The sequence below is a fragment of the Heloderma suspectum genome, chromosome 6 (genome assembly GCF_057233095.1).
Source record: "Heloderma suspectum isolate Gila_16-S chromosome 6, 16-S_ref, whole genome shotgun sequence".
Classification (NCBI taxonomy): domain Eukaryota; kingdom Metazoa; phylum Chordata; class Lepidosauria; order Squamata; family Helodermatidae; genus Heloderma; species Heloderma suspectum.
In genome coordinates this window covers 5,097,138-5,117,827 of record NC_139463.1, presented here as the reverse complement: position 1 = coordinate 5,117,827, position 20,690 = coordinate 5,097,138, and the positions used below count along the sequence as shown (strand labels likewise).

General features: G+C 45.0%; 1 protein-coding gene across 3 annotated transcripts in view; it reads left to right on the top strand.

The window, feature by feature from the left end:
- Positions 1–906: 906 nt before the first annotated feature.
- NCAM1 (neural cell adhesion molecule 1) overlaps positions 907–20,690 on the top strand; it is a 291,075-nt gene continuing 271,291 nt past the window's right edge. For 2 of the 3 annotated variants that reach the window (XM_084803473.1, XM_084803475.1), the window contains exon 1: positions 919–1,184. In XM_084803473.1, coding sequence (XP_084659599.1) covers positions 1,097–1,184 — 88 coding nt within the window. In that variant the 5' untranslated portion in view covers positions 919–1,096. Of the gene's footprint in view, positions 1,185–20,690 lie in introns of all 3 variants that reach the window. The other variant, XM_084803474.1, reaches the window with a different exon arrangement.

Genomic DNA, 20,690 nt, shown 5'->3' with positions numbered 1-20,690 from the left:
CGGTTATTATACCTGAGCAAATTAATGAAGTTGGCATCTTACTACGCTTGAGGATACACACCCATCTCAAAACACTTGGGGGGGCGTGTACAACTTTTTACAGCACAGGGAGGTGCTTTGAAATTTGCATACAAGGCCTCAGTTAGTTGGTGCAGTTCCTTCTGAGGACCCACGAGACTTGAGCAAGCTTACTGATCAAATCGGATCTTTCAGCTGTAAGTGTGGGAAGCTGGATTTTGACATAATCATCCCTTTCCATTTTTCAAAATGTAGCAATTTTTTGTTTAAACAACCACTTTTCCTAACTCAAAACAAGCCTGGGTCTCAAAACGACACCTTTTGCTGTTATTGTTATTGGGACTGTTTGTTTGATTTGTTTTGGTTTCTGTGGTTTTACTGTGTTATAACAAATATAAATACAAAGAAATAATTAATTTTATTTCTAGCCAGAGCATTGGAGACTGACTGGACAGTTCAAAAATACCCCCTCCTTTTTTTTCTTTTGCAAAACAGCTTTTCCAAGAATACTGTTGGACTTTTCTCCCCCCTCTTAAAGAAATAGTACTGATATTTCTCTAACTGCTGTGAAAATGCGTATCTGAATTGCCAGCATATTCATCTACAAGGGGGGATTAAAAAAAAAGGAAAGGAGAAAAACCATTAGTCTACTTTAGTGGGAAAGAATCCAGATCCTCCAATAGCCAGTCCATCTTTTCTAGGCGTTTGCATCTGCTTTTCCTCCTCTCTCCCTCTCCAGTATTCCTTGATGCTTATTGCACTGTACTATTTCTGTGGCCAGTCTGGGTGGAAGAATACTGTGAGGTGCCGCGCCCCTCCTCCCTTCCCAACAACCTCACCAAAGCAAATCCAGGACAGCGCAGGGATCTCATGCTGCGCCTGTGTGCTGAGGCTGGGACTGTCACTCATTCTCTGATCAGCTCCTGAAAGCAGCTAGGAAGCAGCTGGACAAAAAAATAAATAAAAATATCACACAATTCTGGGGGATTTTTTATTTTCTCCCCCCCCCCCTTGCCTTGCACCTGAAATTCTTGTCTTCACCCGTCCAGGTTCCGACTGAAGGGGAAAATATATACATATGCAAGGAAACTTCCTCGCCATCCAGCAGATGACAATGCTTCAAAGCAAGGATCTCATCTGGACGTTGCTATTCCTCGGGACTGCAGGTACACTATTTTTTTTTTTTTTAAAAAAACCCAACATTATTGTTTGCAAAAGAGGGTGAATCAATGCACCTTCCTCTGGACCTGATGCTGTTTTCCAGACCGCAGTATACAGCAAAGGATGGAGCCGGGTTCGCCTCCTCGAATGCCAAAGGGGGGCTTTGCATCGCCTCCTCGGCTGGTGTGTTTTTCCGGATGGTGCATGTTCGTTGCGTCTCCCACCCCACGCATGGAATTTGTGCGCCTGGAGAATTCCTGGGTGGTGGTGGTGGTGATTTTTTGGGGGTGGGGGAAGCAGAGTTTCGGTGGCTTTGGGGTTAGAATCGTCGCTTCGCTTCTCACTCCCCTCTGCTCAATTTTGCCATCGTATTTGCATGCGCGCATTTAAAAGAAAACACAAAACATTTTGGGGATGCTTTTGCTGCGTATGTGTGTAGATGGTGTTAGGAGCCACCGGGCTTCGAAGGCTGATCTAGGAGGTGCTGCCCCAAGAAACCTTAATGGTGAACAGGACCCCCCCCCCCCCGCGAAGGTCGGTGGGCTAAATCAACTCGAGCATCTTCATCGCAAACAATGGGGTTGGAGGAAAGGCGGAGTGTGCCGATGTTATTTTTCTTTATTTTAAATTGCAAAGCGCTCCTCTTCTGGCTTTGCCCGCCTCGAGGGTTGACAGACTCCTAAGGGCTTGCAAAACTGCGTTCTGGAGGGGGCAGCACGAAGGAACGAAAATCCGGGAGTGGAATTGGTCCGGGGGTTGTGGAGATGGGGCGGGGGAGAAGAGAGCGGGGGCTGTTGTCTCGTTTCGGAATGCGGTGGCTGGAGTCCTTGTGCTGCGCCCCACACGCAGGGCTGCGCGCTGAATGCTGTCCCGCTTCTTGGCAACATTGTTCTCATTCAAAAGAGCATGCAAAATTGAGGGATTGGCTGAACCGGGGCCGGGGAGCGCGGATGCGGCGGCGGGGGGGGGCAGTCGAGAAAGGAAGATGCTCTATAGACCGTGCAATTTGACAGGAGAAAGTGGAAGGGGGGGGGGTCGAGGAGGGCGTGAACCAAGGGCATGCGGCTGGGGGGGGAGGTGGCTTGGGCACGTTTGATGGCACTTTGTTGGGGGGGGGCAGGTGCAAGTGGGGAGAGCAGATGAGCCCCCCCCCCCGTAATGCTGAGGCTTGCGTCTGTTGCCAAGTGCAGACAATGGAGAGGAGGGGAAAGGGAGGGAGGGGATGCTGCGTGCGATGTGTTAATGGTGCCGCCGTGTGAGCCGCTGAAGGGGGGCATCCCCTCCTCTTCACCCCCCTCCCCCAGCTTTTGGGATTATTTCTTCAGTACACGGGCAAAGCGGACTGCAAATCCCCCGCCCCCAGTTCTGATTTATTTCAATTAATTATTTCCGCACATGTACAAATTGCAATCGGTGGGGGCGCGCTGGGCGGGGGGTAGTCGGCGTCTCGCCTGCGGGGTCGAGAAGCGCAAGGGGCGTTTTGCATTTTAGCAAAGAAAGGCTCTTGCGGGGCAAAAGGAGCCTTCGCCAAATAACATCGGCGGCGAGGGCGTCGTTGCAAAAGGGTCCAGGTGGAGCGGAGGCTGCGCGTGTGGTTTGTGTGTGGACGGCGGTACGGGGGGAATGAAATAAGATTAAAATCTGGGCGCAGGTGGACGGGGGGGGGGAAACACCCCGGTGCAAAACGCGCGCGCGCTGCTCTCCCTCCCCCGGTTTTCCTCCCCACGGCTTGCGCGCGCCTGCTGCGTGCGTTGCCATCGAAGGAGCGCGCGCGCTGCTGCTGCTGCTGCTGCTGGCGGCGATGGAGGCGGCGGGCGAGCGCGAGCTCCTGTCCGTGCCCGGGCAGAGGGGGGCGAGTGAGAGGGCGGGAGGGGTGTTGTTGATGGAGGCCTCGGCCAATCAGAGCCCGGCGGAGCCCGAGCGGGAAATGCCGTTAGGGCCCTTCGCTCGCTCTTTATATTCCTCTCGTTTTGGGGGGCGGGGGAGGGAGCGGCCCAACGTTCGGAGCAGCCCCGCCCCGCCCCGGCGGCCCCCCCCTCCCCGTCGTGCCTGAGGGGGCATCTTCGCCTCAGCGGCTGCCCTGCGCGGCCCGAGGGGTGGGCCGAGCCCCCCTCAGCCCCGACGCCCGGGGGCCGCGAACGTGTCGCAGAACATGAGGCTCGCCCTCGCTGGCCTTCTGCCACGGTTCAGATCTCCCCGCCCGTCATGCCACGCCTGGCACCCCGGGGGGGGGGGGTTGCGCGGCGCTAGTTTCCCCTCAGGACATCCTTCCCTTGCGCCCCCTCCCCGGAAAATGCCGTTTCTGGAGGCCCCACAGGCCGAGGAGGAGGCGGGCCAGAATCCCACTCGGGCGCCCGGCGTCGCGGGGAGCCCCTCGCGCCCATCTCGCTTGGCGCGAGGCGTCGTTTGTCGTGGAAATCCCCGCAGCGCTGCCGTAAATGGCACGCAGGAGAAACGTTCCTCGGCCGCCGCCGTACCTGGTGCTGTGAGGAACGCCGCATGGAAACAGGGTCTCACCTGAGGGGCCCCCCATCACCGGTAGCACAGAAAGACGGGGCTTCTTTGTTATAGTTACTTATGGCCATGGCCCAGTGAGGTGGCTCACACACGCCCTTGTCACGCTCTGCCCCTGCTGCTCATCATAATTGCCGTAGAAAGCAAAGTTCCCGGCCTGGCTCCTCCACTACTGAGGGTCCTACATTTATTTATCTGTTTGTTACATTTTTATACCGCCCAATAGCTGAAGCTCTCTGGGCCATTCACAAACATTAAATGTACTATCAAGTAGTGCTGCACCCACAGTCATGGTGACCTCACCCTCCATGTGCCAAGGCCAGTACCCCTCTTCAACACCATCACTTGCACTAAGTATGAGAGACTTCGCAGTAGCTACACTGTGCACCTCATCATCCGTGGGTGATGCGTAGTGTACTGAAACTGTACATCAGCGTTCGGCAACCTTTTTGGGCCACGGGCACATTTGGCAATTTGAGAAACTGTCCTGGGCACCACCAGAAAATAGCCACCGTGAGAAGCATGGTGGAGGACAAGTAACGTGCCCAAAGAACAGTACAAGGAGGAGGTGGGGTTTGAGCCTGGACACACTGAACTCCTTTGAACCCACAGTTTTCAGCACCAACAGAAACCAATTTCACAGCAACCCCAGCTGCTGGTAAGATAATGGAGGAGGAGAGATTAAAAGAAAAAGTGGGAGCGGTAGGGCACCTTGGTGCATGCCAAGAAAGGTGCCCAGGGGCACATAGATGCGTTTGGGCACCACATTAGCTACCCCTGCTCTACATAGATAGAATTGCCCTGCCTGGTCTGGATGCGGGGCCTTGCAAATATGAATCTTTCATTGCAACAACAACCCAGCCTAGTTAGATGTATGAATTATCCTGAGATAAACGAATACCTCTACATCCATATTCATTTACATGGGATTAAATTCCCACTTCATCCACGCATATGCAGTGAGTGTGTGTGTGTTGTGGGGGGAATCCATATTTTACCATGGCTAGTGTAAACAGCGTTCAACCATGGCTAGCTGTAAGCACAGCAGCGTGGTATATGTACAACATCACTTGTTGTTGTTCAGTCATTCAGTCGTGTCCGACTCTTCGTGACCCCATGGACCATAGCACGCCAGGCCTTCCTGTCCTGCGCTCTCTCCCGGAGCGTGCTCAAGTTCATCTTCATTGCATCGGTGATGCTATCTAGCCATCTCATCCTCTGCCGTCCCCTTCTCCTTTTGCCTTCTGTCTTTCCCAGCTTCAGGGTCTTTTCCAGAGAGTTTTCTCTTCACATCAGGTGGCCAAAATATTTCGGCTTCAGCTTCAGTATCTATCCTTCCAAGGAGCACTCAGGGTTGATTTCCTTTAGGATTGACTGATGTGACCTCCTTGCAGTCCAGGGGACTCGTAAGAGTCTTCTCCAGCACCACAGTTCGAAAGCATCGATTCTTCGGCGCTCAGCCTTCCTTATAGTCCAGCTGTCACAGCCATACATTACTACTGGGAAAACCATAGCTTTGATTAGACATCACTTAATCCAGATTAATTACCCCTTAACATCCCTCAGTGATCTTGTAATGTACAGTATACCCAAATTGGAAGGTAACTCATCATGGGTTTATTTAGTCAAGTGCTCCCTAGACTGAAACTATACTGGACACATCCATTATGAAACTCCCGGATGGTAGAGTCTTAGTCTAAACTAAAGCTTCCATGAACAATTTATTATTTTGTTAAAAGTTGAATTCATTGCTCCTTGTCCAGTCCACACTAGTTCTTTGCTGAGGTTTTCAACTACTGCGCCCAATATTACTGCGACGCCATGCCCAGTCAATGCAACTATCAGACATTGTCACAGTGGTAAGCAGCCACTGTTGAGATGTCACATACCTTCTCAAAAACACTGCCACATCAAAATCTGATGGTAACTTACAGATCTGATAATACACCTCTGCCATAAACAAAACTGCAACGCTAACTCAAACAACTAATATATATATATATATATATATATCTGAAAACTCACAAGGATTACCCAGCCACTCCATCTTTGCCGTATACTACATCATACCTCATCCAATGCTAATCCCCACCTCTATGAGATTGCTTCACACAGCCAGTACTATGAGCTCTTTATGACAGTCCCAGACAAGCACTACATTCCCAAAGACACTGATGTGCACTCAAAATCACTTAACACAGATTATTAATCCATTGGCATACTTGCATGTTTTACCCAACATCAGCATGGCAAAGAGGTGGAATTTTGATCTATTCATTGTCGTATGTTTGTGTACAATTTGTATTTTACCCCTCATATGCAGTTTGTGTGGAGAAACTCTACATGTAGAAGTGATACTATTTGTTACAGATAGAGCAAGAGATCATGCTTATATGTACATCTGCTTCATACCTACTTACCTCTATCTCCTCCTGCAAAATCTCCTCTTCTGTCGTACTTTTCAAGCTGTTGGCATTGATACCTGGAAATCAACACGTCTAGTGACTGTCATCCACCAGCATTAGTGTAGTCAGTCTTTGGCCCTCATTTGGGCTGGAAAAAATATGTTAAAAATTCTTAGGTGCCAACACTGTTTGGATTTTATCTAAAACTATTTCCTAGGCATCTAGTCTTACAAGTAAAATCACATCTAACCTAACCCGTTGTTGTCATTGACCTAGTTCAAGCTGAGTTGGTCGGTCACCGCAGTTTATCGTGATGTCTGAACCTCGCGAGTTGTTGCTGTGGTTGACAAACCATCCACAACCCAAAAGCAACCCATGTGTGATGTCTCAACCCTTGCTAGGTTGAGGAATCACGATAAGCTGCGGCGACCACCCACTGTGGTTTAAATATTCCAAAGCATGCTTGGCAGATGCCACAACTCCCCATGGTTTAAATAAGCCATGGGGCTGCTGTGATCATGTGAACTGGCCCATACTGTGCCAGACTACCTTCATGTTTGGGGTGGGTTAGAGTATTTTAGAAAATGTTTTTATTGTAGAATTTTATTGTTTTAAACTGTTTTATTGTATGTTGTACATCGCCCAGAGTGGCTGGGTGACCAGCCAGATGGGTGATTAATAAATTTAATAATAATAATAATAATAATAATAATAATAATAATGTTTGTCAGTTGGCACATCCTAACAGGATGGGTCTCATCCTATTATATAAATCCCTGTGGCTGTATAGATGTTTGGCTTACAACTCCCTTTGGCCCTAGCCAGCATATTCAATTGTAAGAGATGATGGGAGTTGAAGGCTGAAACATCTGGAGGGCCACAAGTTACCCACCCATGTCTTAAATGATTTTGCTCTTGAGATTTCTCTCTTGACAAACCACAGTTGGCTGTTGCCTCCTATATGTCTGCTGTTGGCAATCTTCCTTATAAATACTGCTAAACCAGCCCTTCATGACAAATATGAGTTATTTACCTGTTGTTGTTCATCCTTGACCCTCAAGTACTGCAGGTGCTTACACATTTTAATACATCCATTTCTCAGTTGCTGTTAATGTCTGAGTAGGGTTTATAATTCATTATTTTTCCAAATTGTATTTCTGGCTGAACTGCTATGAACACTTATCTGACAATAAACCAAATTAAATACAAGCCATGTTTATGTGTTCTCTCCCCATGCCCTGGATTACCATTGCATTAAGGGGAGAGTGGGGATGGGCCTGTTGGTCCCACCTTCTCTTTTGTGTCTTCGTGACTGGCCTCTTCACTTTCCATGTATTGGGAAGGTGAACTTCTGCAACAGGGAGACTTCTCTATTCATGGAGAAGGCCCACACAATTTAGAACCCTGGAAGATCAAGGTTCTAAATTGTGTGAAGAGCCTCCCTGAGTAGAGATGTCTCTCTCTGGGAGACGTCCGCCTTCTCAAGACATGGAGGGCATCAGGGATGGGCACAGTGGACCAATATAGGGGGCAGAGCTAGCATGCTCATACTCATTTTGCCCCTCATTGTGTGAGAGGCATAATGCCTGAAGAGTGGTATTGTGAGACTTACATATAAGTAAACACATACACAGGCTTGGGCTGTACATTATGATTTATTGTCTAAGCAAATAAGCCTGCCACATTACACTACCATCACCAAATACCAGCCTTGTTGCTGAATTTTATCACTGCATGCACAATGTATCCCTTGTGATGTGAACTGTACTTCAAGGGACAAGGATGTTTTATGCAGTAGTACTGCTAAGGATAATAGTGATTGTCCAGGTGTCTGGAAGATCTGTACTAGTCTACAGGAGTTGTTTCAACCAACATAAAATGGGGGAAGCCAGTTAAAGGTATTAAAAAGTGGAAATCAAATTGCCATGGTGTTGAGAAGCAAATTTCTGCTTAGAGAACAAGGGGCTTGCTTTAATGTGTTACACCTTAAACCCCTTGAAGTGTGGGGAGTGGTGAGGAAAAGAAAGGCAGAATGGTGAGCAAGAGTTCCATCAACCATATTATGCCCATAAATAAAACTATCTCCTATTTACAGTAGCATAAGTTAAGGCAGAAATGAGATAGATACAGAGGGATGGTGGAGGAGCCTTTAGTAGAACTCTGTCTCAGCTGTGATCACCCGGTGGGGTAGGAACAAAGGTTTATCTCATACCCCTCTCCCCCAAACACATCTTTCAAAATCACCTTCCCTTTTGTTTACATTTCTGTGTCCAGGGATAGTGACACCCTAATGTACTTCTCAGATTAAAACAATGTTCCTTTTATAATGCAGGCCTAAATTTATATATACAGCAGATGGCTCCTCTTCTGGTGTGCTCATGCTAAGAACTATACAATTTCTTAAATAATAAGACAGCTTTCTGTATCCTTGCACATACTGACATGCAGTCTTGAGGATCTCAGTTTTGACCAGTTGATTTTATTTAAGGGGCACTTACTTTAATGTTAATTTAATGAATTTCAGTATTTTAAATCTTTCAAGGACTGTGGCTGTATTCCAGTTGCAAAATGCCTTCATGTTTTTCTGGCTGACCTCCAAACAGATATTGCACCTTTTGCATTTGGGAGAAAGTAAAGATTGGCTCCATACTGTTAAAAGAAGACATGGATTTCATGCACATTTTCATGTCATGGATTTGCATGGGTTGGGTGGCAGGAGACCAGAAACAGTTGATGGCGGTGGAGGGAGTAGGAGGAGAAACTGCACCTGCTACCATCAGTCTGGAGGGAACAACAAACAGCAGTCGAATAGGACAAAAACCACATTATATTTCGTGATTTAAAGAGAATGCCATCCCTTGTTTTATTGATCACTGAAGACGTTTGAAGTAAATGTAAGGGTTTTTTTTCTCTCTCCCTTGTTTTATTGGAGTGCTTGTAGCTTTTGAAGTATTATTTTGTGAAGAACATTTTTACAGAGAATTCAAACGTGAATGACAGAATTCTGGTCTGACTTGTGTTCCATTGAGGCAAATGTTACAGAACTCCTGGAATGTGTACATAGACAGAATTGGAGAAATCCAAGGCATCTGTTCACCTAGGCTTCTAATTTGGTGGGGGGGGGGGCAAAGGGATTTTAAAAATATTTTCCTGCAAAAGGCTGGTGCCTAAAAATTCAATACTGGCTCCTAAGAATTCAAAATATTTTTTCAGTCTTCTGTAATCCATTTGGGGACGACCACTCTTGGTGGTATGTACACTATGCATGCTATTTATCTGATTGTCAGTGAGAGATAATGCCTCCAGATATCTTTGCATGCAGTAGCAGGATTTCTTTAATTCTGTCACAATGAGCTTTCCCTGAGTGCAATGAAGTACTGCAACCTGGTAATGCTTATCATTTATTGGGGGGTGGGGGGAGAAGATAAAGTGGGTATCTGGAATCATCCCCAGATACCCACTTTATCACCCCCCGCCACCCAGGCAATGGTGGCCAGTGCTGACCAAGAACCACGCAAGGAGAAGTGGTGTTTGGTATCTTGTCTTCTTCCCTTTGGTATATGTAGACTAAACATGGAAGTATTATCTCTAGGGGTGCACGGAAGTCCCTTACCTGTCCTCGAAGCTTTTCGCGGTGGGGGGGAGGCGCTTTGCTGCTCCCCCCACGAAGTTCAGGCCGGGGGGGGGGAGGCTTCCCGCCTCGCCCGGCCGAAATTCAGGCCGGGGAGGAGGCGCCTCGCCTCGCCCGGCTGCGAACTAAAAAGTTAAAAAAAAAAAAAAGCCCCCGTGATAGGCTACGTGACGATTAACGTAGCCAATCACGGCTAGATCTGCAAAGTCAGCCGTGATAGGCTACGTTAATCGTCACGTAGCCTATCACGGGGGCGTTTTTTTTTTTCTTTTATTGGAATGGCGGCGGCGGCAGCCGGTCGAAAGATCGGCTGCCGCCCCCGCCCCTGATGAAGACCCGCCGAACCGCCGGCCGGACCCGCCGCTGGGAGGGACATTCGCCAAAGGTAAGTCCTGTCCCGGGGGGGGTGTGGGGGGGCGGAGAATTTCTCCCCGAAACTTGTTCGGGGGGCCGAACACGTTGGCGCTCGGCCCCCCGAAGTTTCGGGGAGAAATTCTCCGCCAACCCTAATTATCTCTGTGCAGAGAATCATGGATTGACTGAGTTGTTGTTTATTCATTCAGTCGCTTCCGACTCTTCGTGACTTCATGGACCAGCCCACGCCAGAGCTTCCTGTCGGCCGTCGCCACCCCCAGCTCCCCCAAGGTCGATTCCATCACATCCAGAATATCATCCATCCATCTTGCCCTTGGTCGGCCCCTCTTCCTTTTGCCTTCCACTTTCCCTAGCAGCAGCATCTTCTCCAGGGTATCCTGTCTTCTCATGATGTGGCCAAAGTACTTCAGTTTTGCCTTTCATATCATTCACTCAAGTGAGCAGTCTGGCTTTATTTCCTGGAGTATGGACTGGTTTGATCTTCTTGCAGTCCAAGGCACTCTCAGAATTTTCCTCCAACACCACGGTTCAAAAGCATCTATCTTCCTTCGCTCAGCCTTCCGTATGGTCCAGCTCTCGCAGCCATAGGTTACTACGGGGAATACCATTGCTTTAACTATGTGGACCTTTGTTGTCAGTGTGATGTCTCTGCTCTTAACTATTTTATCAAGATTTGTCATTGCTCTCCTCCCAAGAAGTAAACATCTTCTGATTTCCTGGCCGCAGTCAGTGTCTGCAGTAATCTTTGCATCTAGAAATACAAAGTCTGTCACTGCCTCCACGTTTTCTCCCTCTCTTTGCCAGTTATCAGTCAAGCTGGTTGCCATAATCTTGGTTTTTTTGAGGTTGAACTGCAACTCAGCTTTTGCACTTTCTTCTTTCACCTTCGTCATGAGGTTCCTCAGCTCCTCCTTGCTTTCAGCCATCAAAGTGGTATCATCTGCATATCTGAGATTGTTAATGTTTCTTCCAGCGATTTTAACTCCAGCCTTGGCTTCATCAAGCCCAGCATGTCGCATGATGTGTTCTGCGTACAGGTTGAATAGGCAGGGTGAATGTATACAACCCTGCCATACTCCTTTCCCAATCTTAAACCAGTCCGTTGTTCTGTGGTCTTTTCTTACCGTTGCTACTTGGTCGTTATACGGATTCCTCAGGAGGCAGACAAGATGATTTGGTATCCCCATCCCACCAAGAACTTGCCACAATTTGTTATGATCCACACAGTCAAAGGCTTTAGAATAGTCAATAAAACAGATAGATGTTTTTCTGAAACTCCCTGGCTTTCTCCATTATCCAGCAGATATTGGCAATTTGGTCTCTAGTTCCTCTGCCTTTTCTAAACCCAGCTTGTACATCTGGCAATTCTCATTCAATGAATTGCTGGAGTCTACCTTGCAAGATCTTGAGCATTACCTTACTGGCATGTGAAATAAGTGCCACTGTTCGATAGTTTGAACATTCTTTAGTGTTTCCCTTTTTTGGTATGGGGATATCAGTTGATTTTTTCCAATCTGTTGGCCATTCTTGTGTTTTCCAAATTTGCTGGCATATGGCATGCATCACCTTGACGGCATCATCTTGCAAGATTTTAAACAGTTCAGCTGGGATACTGTCGTCTTCTGCTGCCTTGTTATTAGCAATGCTTCTTAAGGCCCATTCAACCTCACCCTTCAGGATGTCTGGCTCTAGCTCACTGACCACACCGTCAAATCTATCCCCAATATTATTATCCTTCACAGATCTTCCATATATTCTTGCCACCTTTTCTTGATCTCTTCTGCTTCTGTTAGGTCCTTGCCATCTTTGTTTTTGATCATACCCATTTTTGCCTGGAATTTACCTCCGATGTTTCTAATTTTCTGGAAGAGGTCTCTTGTCCTTCCTATTCTATTATCTTCTTCCACTTCTGCGCATTGATTGTTTAAAAATAATTCCTTACATCTTCTGGCTAATCTCTGGAATTTTGCATTTAATTGGGCATATCTGCCCCTATCACTTGCCTTTTGCTTTCCTTCTTTCTTGGGCTACTTCCAGTGTCTCAGCAGACAGCCATCTTGCCTTCTTGGTTTTCTTTTTCTTTGGGACGTTTCTCGTTGCCGCCTGAACAATGTGTGGACTTCTGTCCATAGTTCTTCTGGGATCATATCTACTAAATCTAGTCCCTTAAATCTTTCTTCACCTCCACTGCATATGCATTAGGAGTATTAGTGAGCTCATATCGAACTGATCTGTGGGTCTTCCCTGTTCTCTTTAGTCTGATTATAACTTGTGCAATAAGAAGTTCGTGATCTGAACTACAGTCAGCTCCAGGTCTTGTTTTTACCGACTGTATAGATGTCCGCCACCTTTGGCTACAAAGGATGTAGTCAATCTGATTTTGGTGTCAACCATCTGGTGAAGTCCATGTATAAAGTTGTCTTTTAGGTTGTTGGAAGAGAGTGTTTGTTATGCACAGTGAGTTGTCTTGACAAAATTCTATCAGCCTATGTCCCGCTTCATTTTGTACTCCCAGACGATGCTTGCCTGTAATTCCAGGTGTCGTTTGACTACCCACCTTAGCATTCCAGTCTCCTGTAATGAAAATAACATCTCTTTTTGGCATATTATCCAGTAGGTGCTGCAGATCCTCATAGAACTGATCTACTTCTGCTTCTTCAGCATCTGTGGTTGGGGCATATATTTGGATTACTGTGATGTTAAATGGCTTACCCTGAATTTGAATTGAGATCATTCTGTCATTTTTTGGATTGTATCCAAGCACTGCTTTAGCCACTTTATTATTAATTATGAAGGTTACTTCATTTCTTCTGTGGTCCTCTTGTCCACAGTAGTAGATCCGGTGGTCATCTGATGTGAAGTGGCCCATTCCAGTCCATTTCAGTTCACTGACACCCAAAATGTCTATATTTAATCTTGCCATCTCCCCAATAACCACAACCAATTTGCCCTGGCTCATAGATCTTACATTCCAGGTTCCTGTGGTGCGTTGATTTTTAGAACATCAGATTCGTCGTTCATCACCAGCACTGTCGGCCGCTAGTCGTCCTTTCGGCTTTGAGCTAGCTACGTCATCACATCTGGGGCTAGTTGAACTTATCCTCTGTTCCTCCCCAGTAGCATTTTGACCATCTTCCGACCTGGGAGTCCCATCTTCCGATGGTATACCGACATATCTCTGGTTGTACTGATCCATTCAGTTTTCATGGCAAGAATACTGGGGTGGGTTGCTGTTACCTTCCCCAGGGATCGTATTTAGTCTGACCTCTCTGCCATGACCTTCCCGCTTTGGGTGTCCCTTCACGATTTAGCTCATGGCGTCATTGAGGTGCTCAAGCTCCAGCACCACGACAAGGTAACGATCTCCTTTGCTGGAGATTTACTGAGTGGCCTGTGCTAAAACGTTTATTCTCTTCCTTGGTTCCCAACTGGGAAATCAAGTATAATTATGAATTACCTTGCAAGGCTGTTAAAATAAATGAGGTAATGAATACAAATAACTTTGTGCATCTATGTTTTTTGTATACCTTTATTGTTAAGATGATGATGACTTGTCAGTTGACCTAAATGTTGATGATAGTGCTTAGTAACTTGAAACTTTTGCAAAGCACAGTGTAAGACTGGAGCTGTCTCCCAAAGAGATTGAGGTCGGTGCCTAGGTTGAAATGTACTTTGATCACCGATTATTGATATTATGTGAACAATAGTTAAATTGAGAGAGATGAGGATTCATAGTGTATTGATACAGACATGGAGTACACAAGTGAATGTAGATTAAAGTTTCAGCAACTGTACTTCAGTAACATTGATTTGACCACTTACAAGGCGTTCAGACCTTAAAAATGTTGTTTTCTCTTTATCTGTGTCATGATAAAAAAGTGGAGAGTTAGGGAAAAGACACTTATGCGTGAAGATGAGTATCTTTGGGCTAGGGGAAGCATAAAGCATTAGAAATGTTTTGGATTATTCAAAGTCTGGCTCTGAAAGGAACTGTATCTCCCAGGCATCTCTATTCAGTCTTCCTTGAGGTTGTTTTGCGCATGTCTGCAAAGGTTTTCAGTTTGGAGAGCAGGATCTCTCATTCATTGGAGTGAGACTTGTGCAGAGATTCCCACTGGATTGTGCCTGACAGCTTCGAAAGGAGGAAATCCTTGCCCAGACATGCATATCTTTTGTTAGACGTTATTAAACTCATAGCAGTAACATTTGAAGGTCAGTTTTGCAGCGGTTCTGGTCCCTTTGTTTGAGAAAGCACAGTGCCAAACCTTAAAGCCATTGCTAATGCAAAGTGATGTAAATGAGTTAGGGTTGGCAATGGTGCTATTATGCATTTTCCTGTTTGCAGTGTTGAAGCGCTGCTTCTCTTTTGCAGCTGCTCATTATTAGCTTTGCCTTTTGATGTTACCCTGAGTGCCAAATGGCAGGTTTTTAAATGCTTTTAATATACTACATTTATAACTGTCTCACAAAACCACTGCTAGGTGTTGGAACTTTAAATATCTATATCCATCTATCAGTAGATATTTGCTTTACAGTTTATAGTGCAGAGGTCAGAATTTGCACCCAAAGAAAGAATAGATAAGATAATAGATAAGATATTGCATAATGAAATAATTTATTTTTTATTTACGGTCCAGATTTTGTATATAGGAACTCTAGGACTGACAGCGAAAGATTAAGGTTGAGTTCAGATCTTATGATTCTCATGTAATGATTGCAGCTAGACAGCAATTATTCCCCCCCCCCCAACAAACCCCCAAACAAAACCCTGTGAAGTAGCATCAACCTCTTGGAGAGGTAGAAATCTAGGGCAAGAGTCAAAGGGAAAGTCACATCAATGGCTTTCAGCCAAACTCTGTGTAGTATACTCATATTTCTGCTGGGAATGGACAGGGCAGTGACTACCAGCATAAATAACCCTGCCTACTTTCGGCAGTAATGTCGGTGGGATTAGCAGGCTGCATCTGCTATCCATATCCCACCCAGTTTGGGGATCATTGCTTCATATAACTGAATTGTGTGATAATATTGAACAGTTATAATGGGGTCACGATGACAGAGACTAAGCTGTGTAGAATCCTTCCGACCCTCCATACTCTCCTATGTGCCCTTAAATCCCAGTTCCTATTTATAGAAGGCTAAAGATCTCCTAAACCAGGGTTGTTGAACCTCTTTCAGCCTGAGAGCCAAATTCCATTTTGGAGAATCTCTTGGGGCCTGCATTCCAGTGGTGGCAAAAGAGGCATGGCAAAAGGCAGGGCCAAAATACCAGCATATTTTAGCTTAAAGCTTTTACTGCCAGTAACTGAGCTTTAGGAGAGGCATTACAGCCTTCTAGAATGTGGAAAAATTGTACAAAAACAGGAAATCACCAGTCTGTGGTTGGGGAAAAGGGGGAGATCCCTTCCCCCCCTGGAGAGCTGGTTTTGGCCCCCAGGCCTGAATTTCTGTACTCCTGTCCTAAACACTCAGGTGCAGGAAAACCCAATATTTTAACATTTTGGTTTTCAAAATAGATTTTAAATGGCTCCTGTGCAGTGCCTCTGGACTAGAGCTGATGAAAAATCAACAAAATGAGAATTACTGAAATATGTGAAACTGCTATTGTGAATCAGTTATCCCCAAGTATTCCCTTTTATCATTCTCACCAACCATGGGACAGCTAGCACACAGGTAATAAGCCAGACACATTAAACTTAATGCTCACTCCATCTTGGATTAGTTGAACTGAATATATTGTAGACATAATAGAGATCAAGTTTCTGATAAGAAGTTTACTAGATCAGCTCTCTCAGTGTGCTTAAGCCTTATTTTTCTTACAGCTTTCTCTGGTGATGGTTTCAATCTGTGAAGTATGAGGAAATTTTTGTTATGTCCATTTCTGTTTTGTGGGCAGTTTTCAGGATAATTGTGGCCATTTCATGTCTTTGGGTTGAGGTAGTGGCCACCCTACAGGGTACTTCTGAGAATTGTCCAGCTTTACTTTGGTGGCCTTCACTGGCATTCCCGTCTGCTGAATTCCTTCCCCCATCCAACAACTGAAAAAAATACCCCAGTCCTCTTGAGAAATGAATTTTGCTGTTGTTTTGTGCGAGTACTGTGACCAAAGAAGGCAAGGCTGCCCTGGCCTATGCAATAATGCACCCACAGTGCCACATGATAATGTGAAAATAATAATAAAAAAAAGTGACTAGAAGTGCAGCTCTGAACTGGTGGTGGCTGATCAGGAAGGAGATCTTGGGGTTTTGTGGAAAGTTCAATGAAAACATCAACCCGGCCACGGAGGGCTCTGGGAAAAAACAACAACAAAAAACCGTGTACGCTATTTGCATTCCCCTTATTTTCGCCGCCTTAGTCTACGTAAATATTTACGTAGACTAAGACGGCCCAAAATAAGGAACGCAAATGGTGGCGGCTGTAGCCGCCGCCATTTGCGTATGCTTTTTTTTTTTTTTTACCCAGACGTTTTAGGCTATGTAGAAATTACATAACCTATCACGTCTCTGTAAAAAACAACAACACTGCAAATGGCGGCAGCGGCAGCTGGTCGGAAGACCAGCTGCCGCCACCGCCTGGAAGATCCGCCCCAGGTAAGTCTCGTCCCGGAGGGGATCCGCAGGGGGGTGGGGGGATGGCAGGCTGTTCCGCCACGGATTTCGGGGGGCCAAATGCACTGGCATTCGGCCTCACCGAGATCCGTGGCGGAATTCTCTCCCATCCCTAGGTTCAAGTCTGAGAACAGTGATTCTCAAAGTCTTCCCAAAGAGTTCAGTGAAGGCAGGAACTTTTCCTTGACTCTTTCCAGGTGTTTTTGGTGTTTGTGACAGTTGATCACGTTTCATCCAGAGTAGAATAAGAAAAGGGTGCAAATAAGAAAAGGGTGTCCCCAAATAAATACAAACTATTTTACAGGGAGGCTTGCTTAGATTATTTCTTCTTTTAAAAAAAAGGTAAAGGTAAAGGTGTCCCCAACCAGTCGTGTCCGACTCTAGGGTGCGGTGCTCATCCCCGTTCTAAGCCGAAGAGCCAGCGCTGTCCGAAGACGCTTCTGTGGTCATGTGGCCGGCATGACTGAACACCGAGTGCACGGAACGCTGTTACCTTTCCCGCCGAGGTGGTACCTATTTATCTACTTGCAGTTTCTTGCTTTCGAACTGCTAGGTTGGCAAAAGCTGGGACTGAAGACGGGAGCTCACTCCATCACGCGGCACTTGGGTCTCGAACTGCTGACCTGCCGACCTTCCAGTCTGCAGTTCAGCGTCTTAACCACTAAGCCACCGCGGCCCCTATTTCTTCTCTCAGGGAGGCCTAATTGTGAAAAAGATGGAGAACCCCTGGCATATAATGAACTCTGATCCTTGACTTAATTTGAAAGCACAAGTATTCCAGCATGGCAACAAACATGGTTTTTAAAAGTGCTAGATTTCAAGATCAGTTCAGCTGGCTTTTATTTTTCAGTTCATCAGAGATTTAGCTGTGATGCATTTACTCACCCCCAGGCTATCAGTAACAGAGTATCAGTGGTATACAAATAACTCATTCAAAACTTACTGGAATTCACAGCTTTAATATTAAACTTCAGTAGCAGTTCTGCCCCCTCCCACTTTCTTTGACCTAAACGTAAATTCTGAGAAATGGATCATCTCTTTATTTGCACCTGCAGTTTCTTTCTCCTGTGATGATCTGAAGGATGGTATTGAGAAAAATCTAGTACAAAAACAGATTTGAAAATATTAGGGACAGATTGCAATGTAGCACCAGGCAGATCTTAGATTTCCTGCTGGTTCTGTGCTGGATCTCATGCAGAAATGAGGCAGCTGTAGAGAGCTGTAAAACTGTAATGTGAGAAGAGGGGTTGAGTGGGATGTCCTGGCTTAATTGGGCACCAGTTTCAGCAATCTGAGTAGTAGTCCAAAGGAGAAGCTCCCAACCCCAAATTCTGCATGCAGTTATTTTCATAGATCATTGAATGAACATTTGAAAGGCCAATCACTTCTCTGCTACTCATCCCACAGGGCTGTTTGAGTTTTAAAGACTTTTGGGACAGGAGCCAGTTTGCTGACACATGAGCCTTCAAAACACAATTGAAATAAAATCCTTGGAAGACAGAGCAACTGGCAAGCAGTGATTCTCTTATTAAGTAGTGGTTTGAAAATAGATAGCGTCTTTTGTAATGGTGTTCTTTTGAAAGGGACTGGATAAGAATATTTTTACACTGCACTTAAAAAATATAGAAAAGAATAACATCTGGCAATTGTGGGTTTTAATTCATAGTAAAAGGATGATCCAAGAATATCCCCATTGGGATTTCACTGCTATTAATCTGGGTGAATACAATCTGTTTGTTTTCTATTGTCTTGCTAAAATGTGCTGATGTTTTAAGTTTTGTGTATTGCATTTTTATTTGCTGGCATGGGAAAAAATGAAAATTGACAGTGCATTGAGTTTTATTAGCACATGACCAATTTACATCCTTTGGATAAAATAAACAGAACTAGAACTTTATATGTAGAGATGGGGTTCCTAAAGGGTAGTGGGGGTTTTGAACAGTTGCCAAGAGCTCAAGTTCATCCCTTTACAGCCTTCTATTTGTCTTCATTGGGCCAAAAAGCAGAGGCTCAAGTCTTTTAATGCTAGCAATCAGTAGGGTCATCTTTTCCCCCTGTAAAACCTTTGGCTATGGTACATTAAAGCATATGCTTTCTTTTGATTTGCTTGTCCCAAAGAGGAGAGGCACTGTGGTTGGAAATGTCTGTTCTAAAGAGATTTGCTGGCATTGGTTGTATGAAATATGTGCTTCAGGCTTGTTATTCCTTGGTGCTCATGGAGGATGTCTATCAGTGCTGTTAGTTGTAATGGCTAAATGGGACATCAGTGTGCAGGTGCAGCATACCTTGGTATACTAGCTGACAGGAGGATGCAATAGGGGGAGGCCAGCCCTTTCATGTTCTGCTTGTGGGCTTCCAAAACTATCTGATTTGTTGGAAATAGAGTATTGGACTACATGAGACTTGGTTTGGTCAGATCAGGGTTGTTCTTCTAATGTTCTTATTGTTTGTTTTATGCCATCAAAATGTTGTTTGTTTTTGTAAACAACACGCAATCAGTTTTATGTACAACCTTTGCTTTTTGAGTAAAAATAAATTCTTGATGGATACAGGTTTCTGGGGCATATTCTTGGATCTCGTTCACGGCTTGAGAAATTGAAGTCTGAAAACTTAAGCTGCTTCTGAAATCCTTGTGGGTGCTGGAACTTATATGATCTATCCTGATGTGCAATTGGAAATATATTGTGAATCCTTAACCTGTGGGCTCAGAATTCTAACGTGCAACTTAATTTGGGTTTTCACGCCAAAAACCAGCATGTTTGATGAGAAAACAGGTGTAGATTTTCAGAAGGGTTTAGAATGAGATGTGAGTTGGCAATGAACACATTCAGACCCAAGGGTCAGGGTTGCTTTGAGCAATTTGTATTTGAAGTACAAAATTCATAGCATGGAAGGGGCTGGGCTTGGATGCCCAGATGAAACAATGTTGAAAAGGTGACAAGGAAAAATCTCTTAATAATTTTTTTTAGAAAGTCCTTGCTTCTGAGTCAGTTTTCTCATTTCTCACATCTGTTGTTGAAAGCCTAAGTTATCATCCTAAACAATAATTTTCTGAAATGCCTTCACTTGTGTGATGCATGCTATTAAAATCACTACTATTGTCCTGTGTTTAGTAACCATAAAACTCTTTGAAGAAATCATCAGACTTTCATAAACAATCCCCATTAACATATTGATGTTTAAATGCACTTACTTGCAGTTTCCAAATATTATGGATTACATTTTTGTTTGGGTGGATTAACTATCCCAGGGTTTTCATTGTTTGGGTGTAAAAAAAAGACTAAATGTAAACATAATAAGCTAATTTGGATTTGTTTACAAACTATTGGCAAATTGGCCCAAATGTTTGGTGTTATTGAAAGATCTTATGCATGAAAAGAAAGACTAGGAATAATTGAAGAAACCTGAGCTTTAATTTTTTTTTTTTAAAGAAATGCTTGTTGGTAGTTCTTTACATGCTCCAAAAAAGCAGTCTGTCTTTGCATATTAATCACCCCTTGAAAGGCTTTTGCGTGCACAGAGAAGTCCCATAGTGTGCCCAAGGAGGAGGGAAAACAGGGAGGGGGAGGATTGTAATTGTTTTTCTGAAAGGGGTTTTTATTTCATTCAAGTGAAAAAAGCTGAAAGCCTGAGAATTACTGCACTGTTTTGTGGATGGAAGAGCTCCCAATTGGTCACTGTGTTTTACGTGGAGGTTGTAAGCAGCCTGAATGCTGGGGGCGTAGGGTTAAGAGGGGAGTGGTGATGATGTAATCTGGAGCACTAAGGATTCTCTGGCTTGCATGTGCAAACACTCATTGCCGTCTCCGGTACGGATGCATTAAAGTTAAGGCCTGCTGCAAGTTATAAATAGAAAGATGTTGATCATGCAGTTTTTTTGTGTGTAAAATGGACAATCTGCATACATTTTTATGTCATTCATATACTAGTTTTACCCAGTAGCAGTACCCTAAATTAATGTGTCATTTATTTATTTGT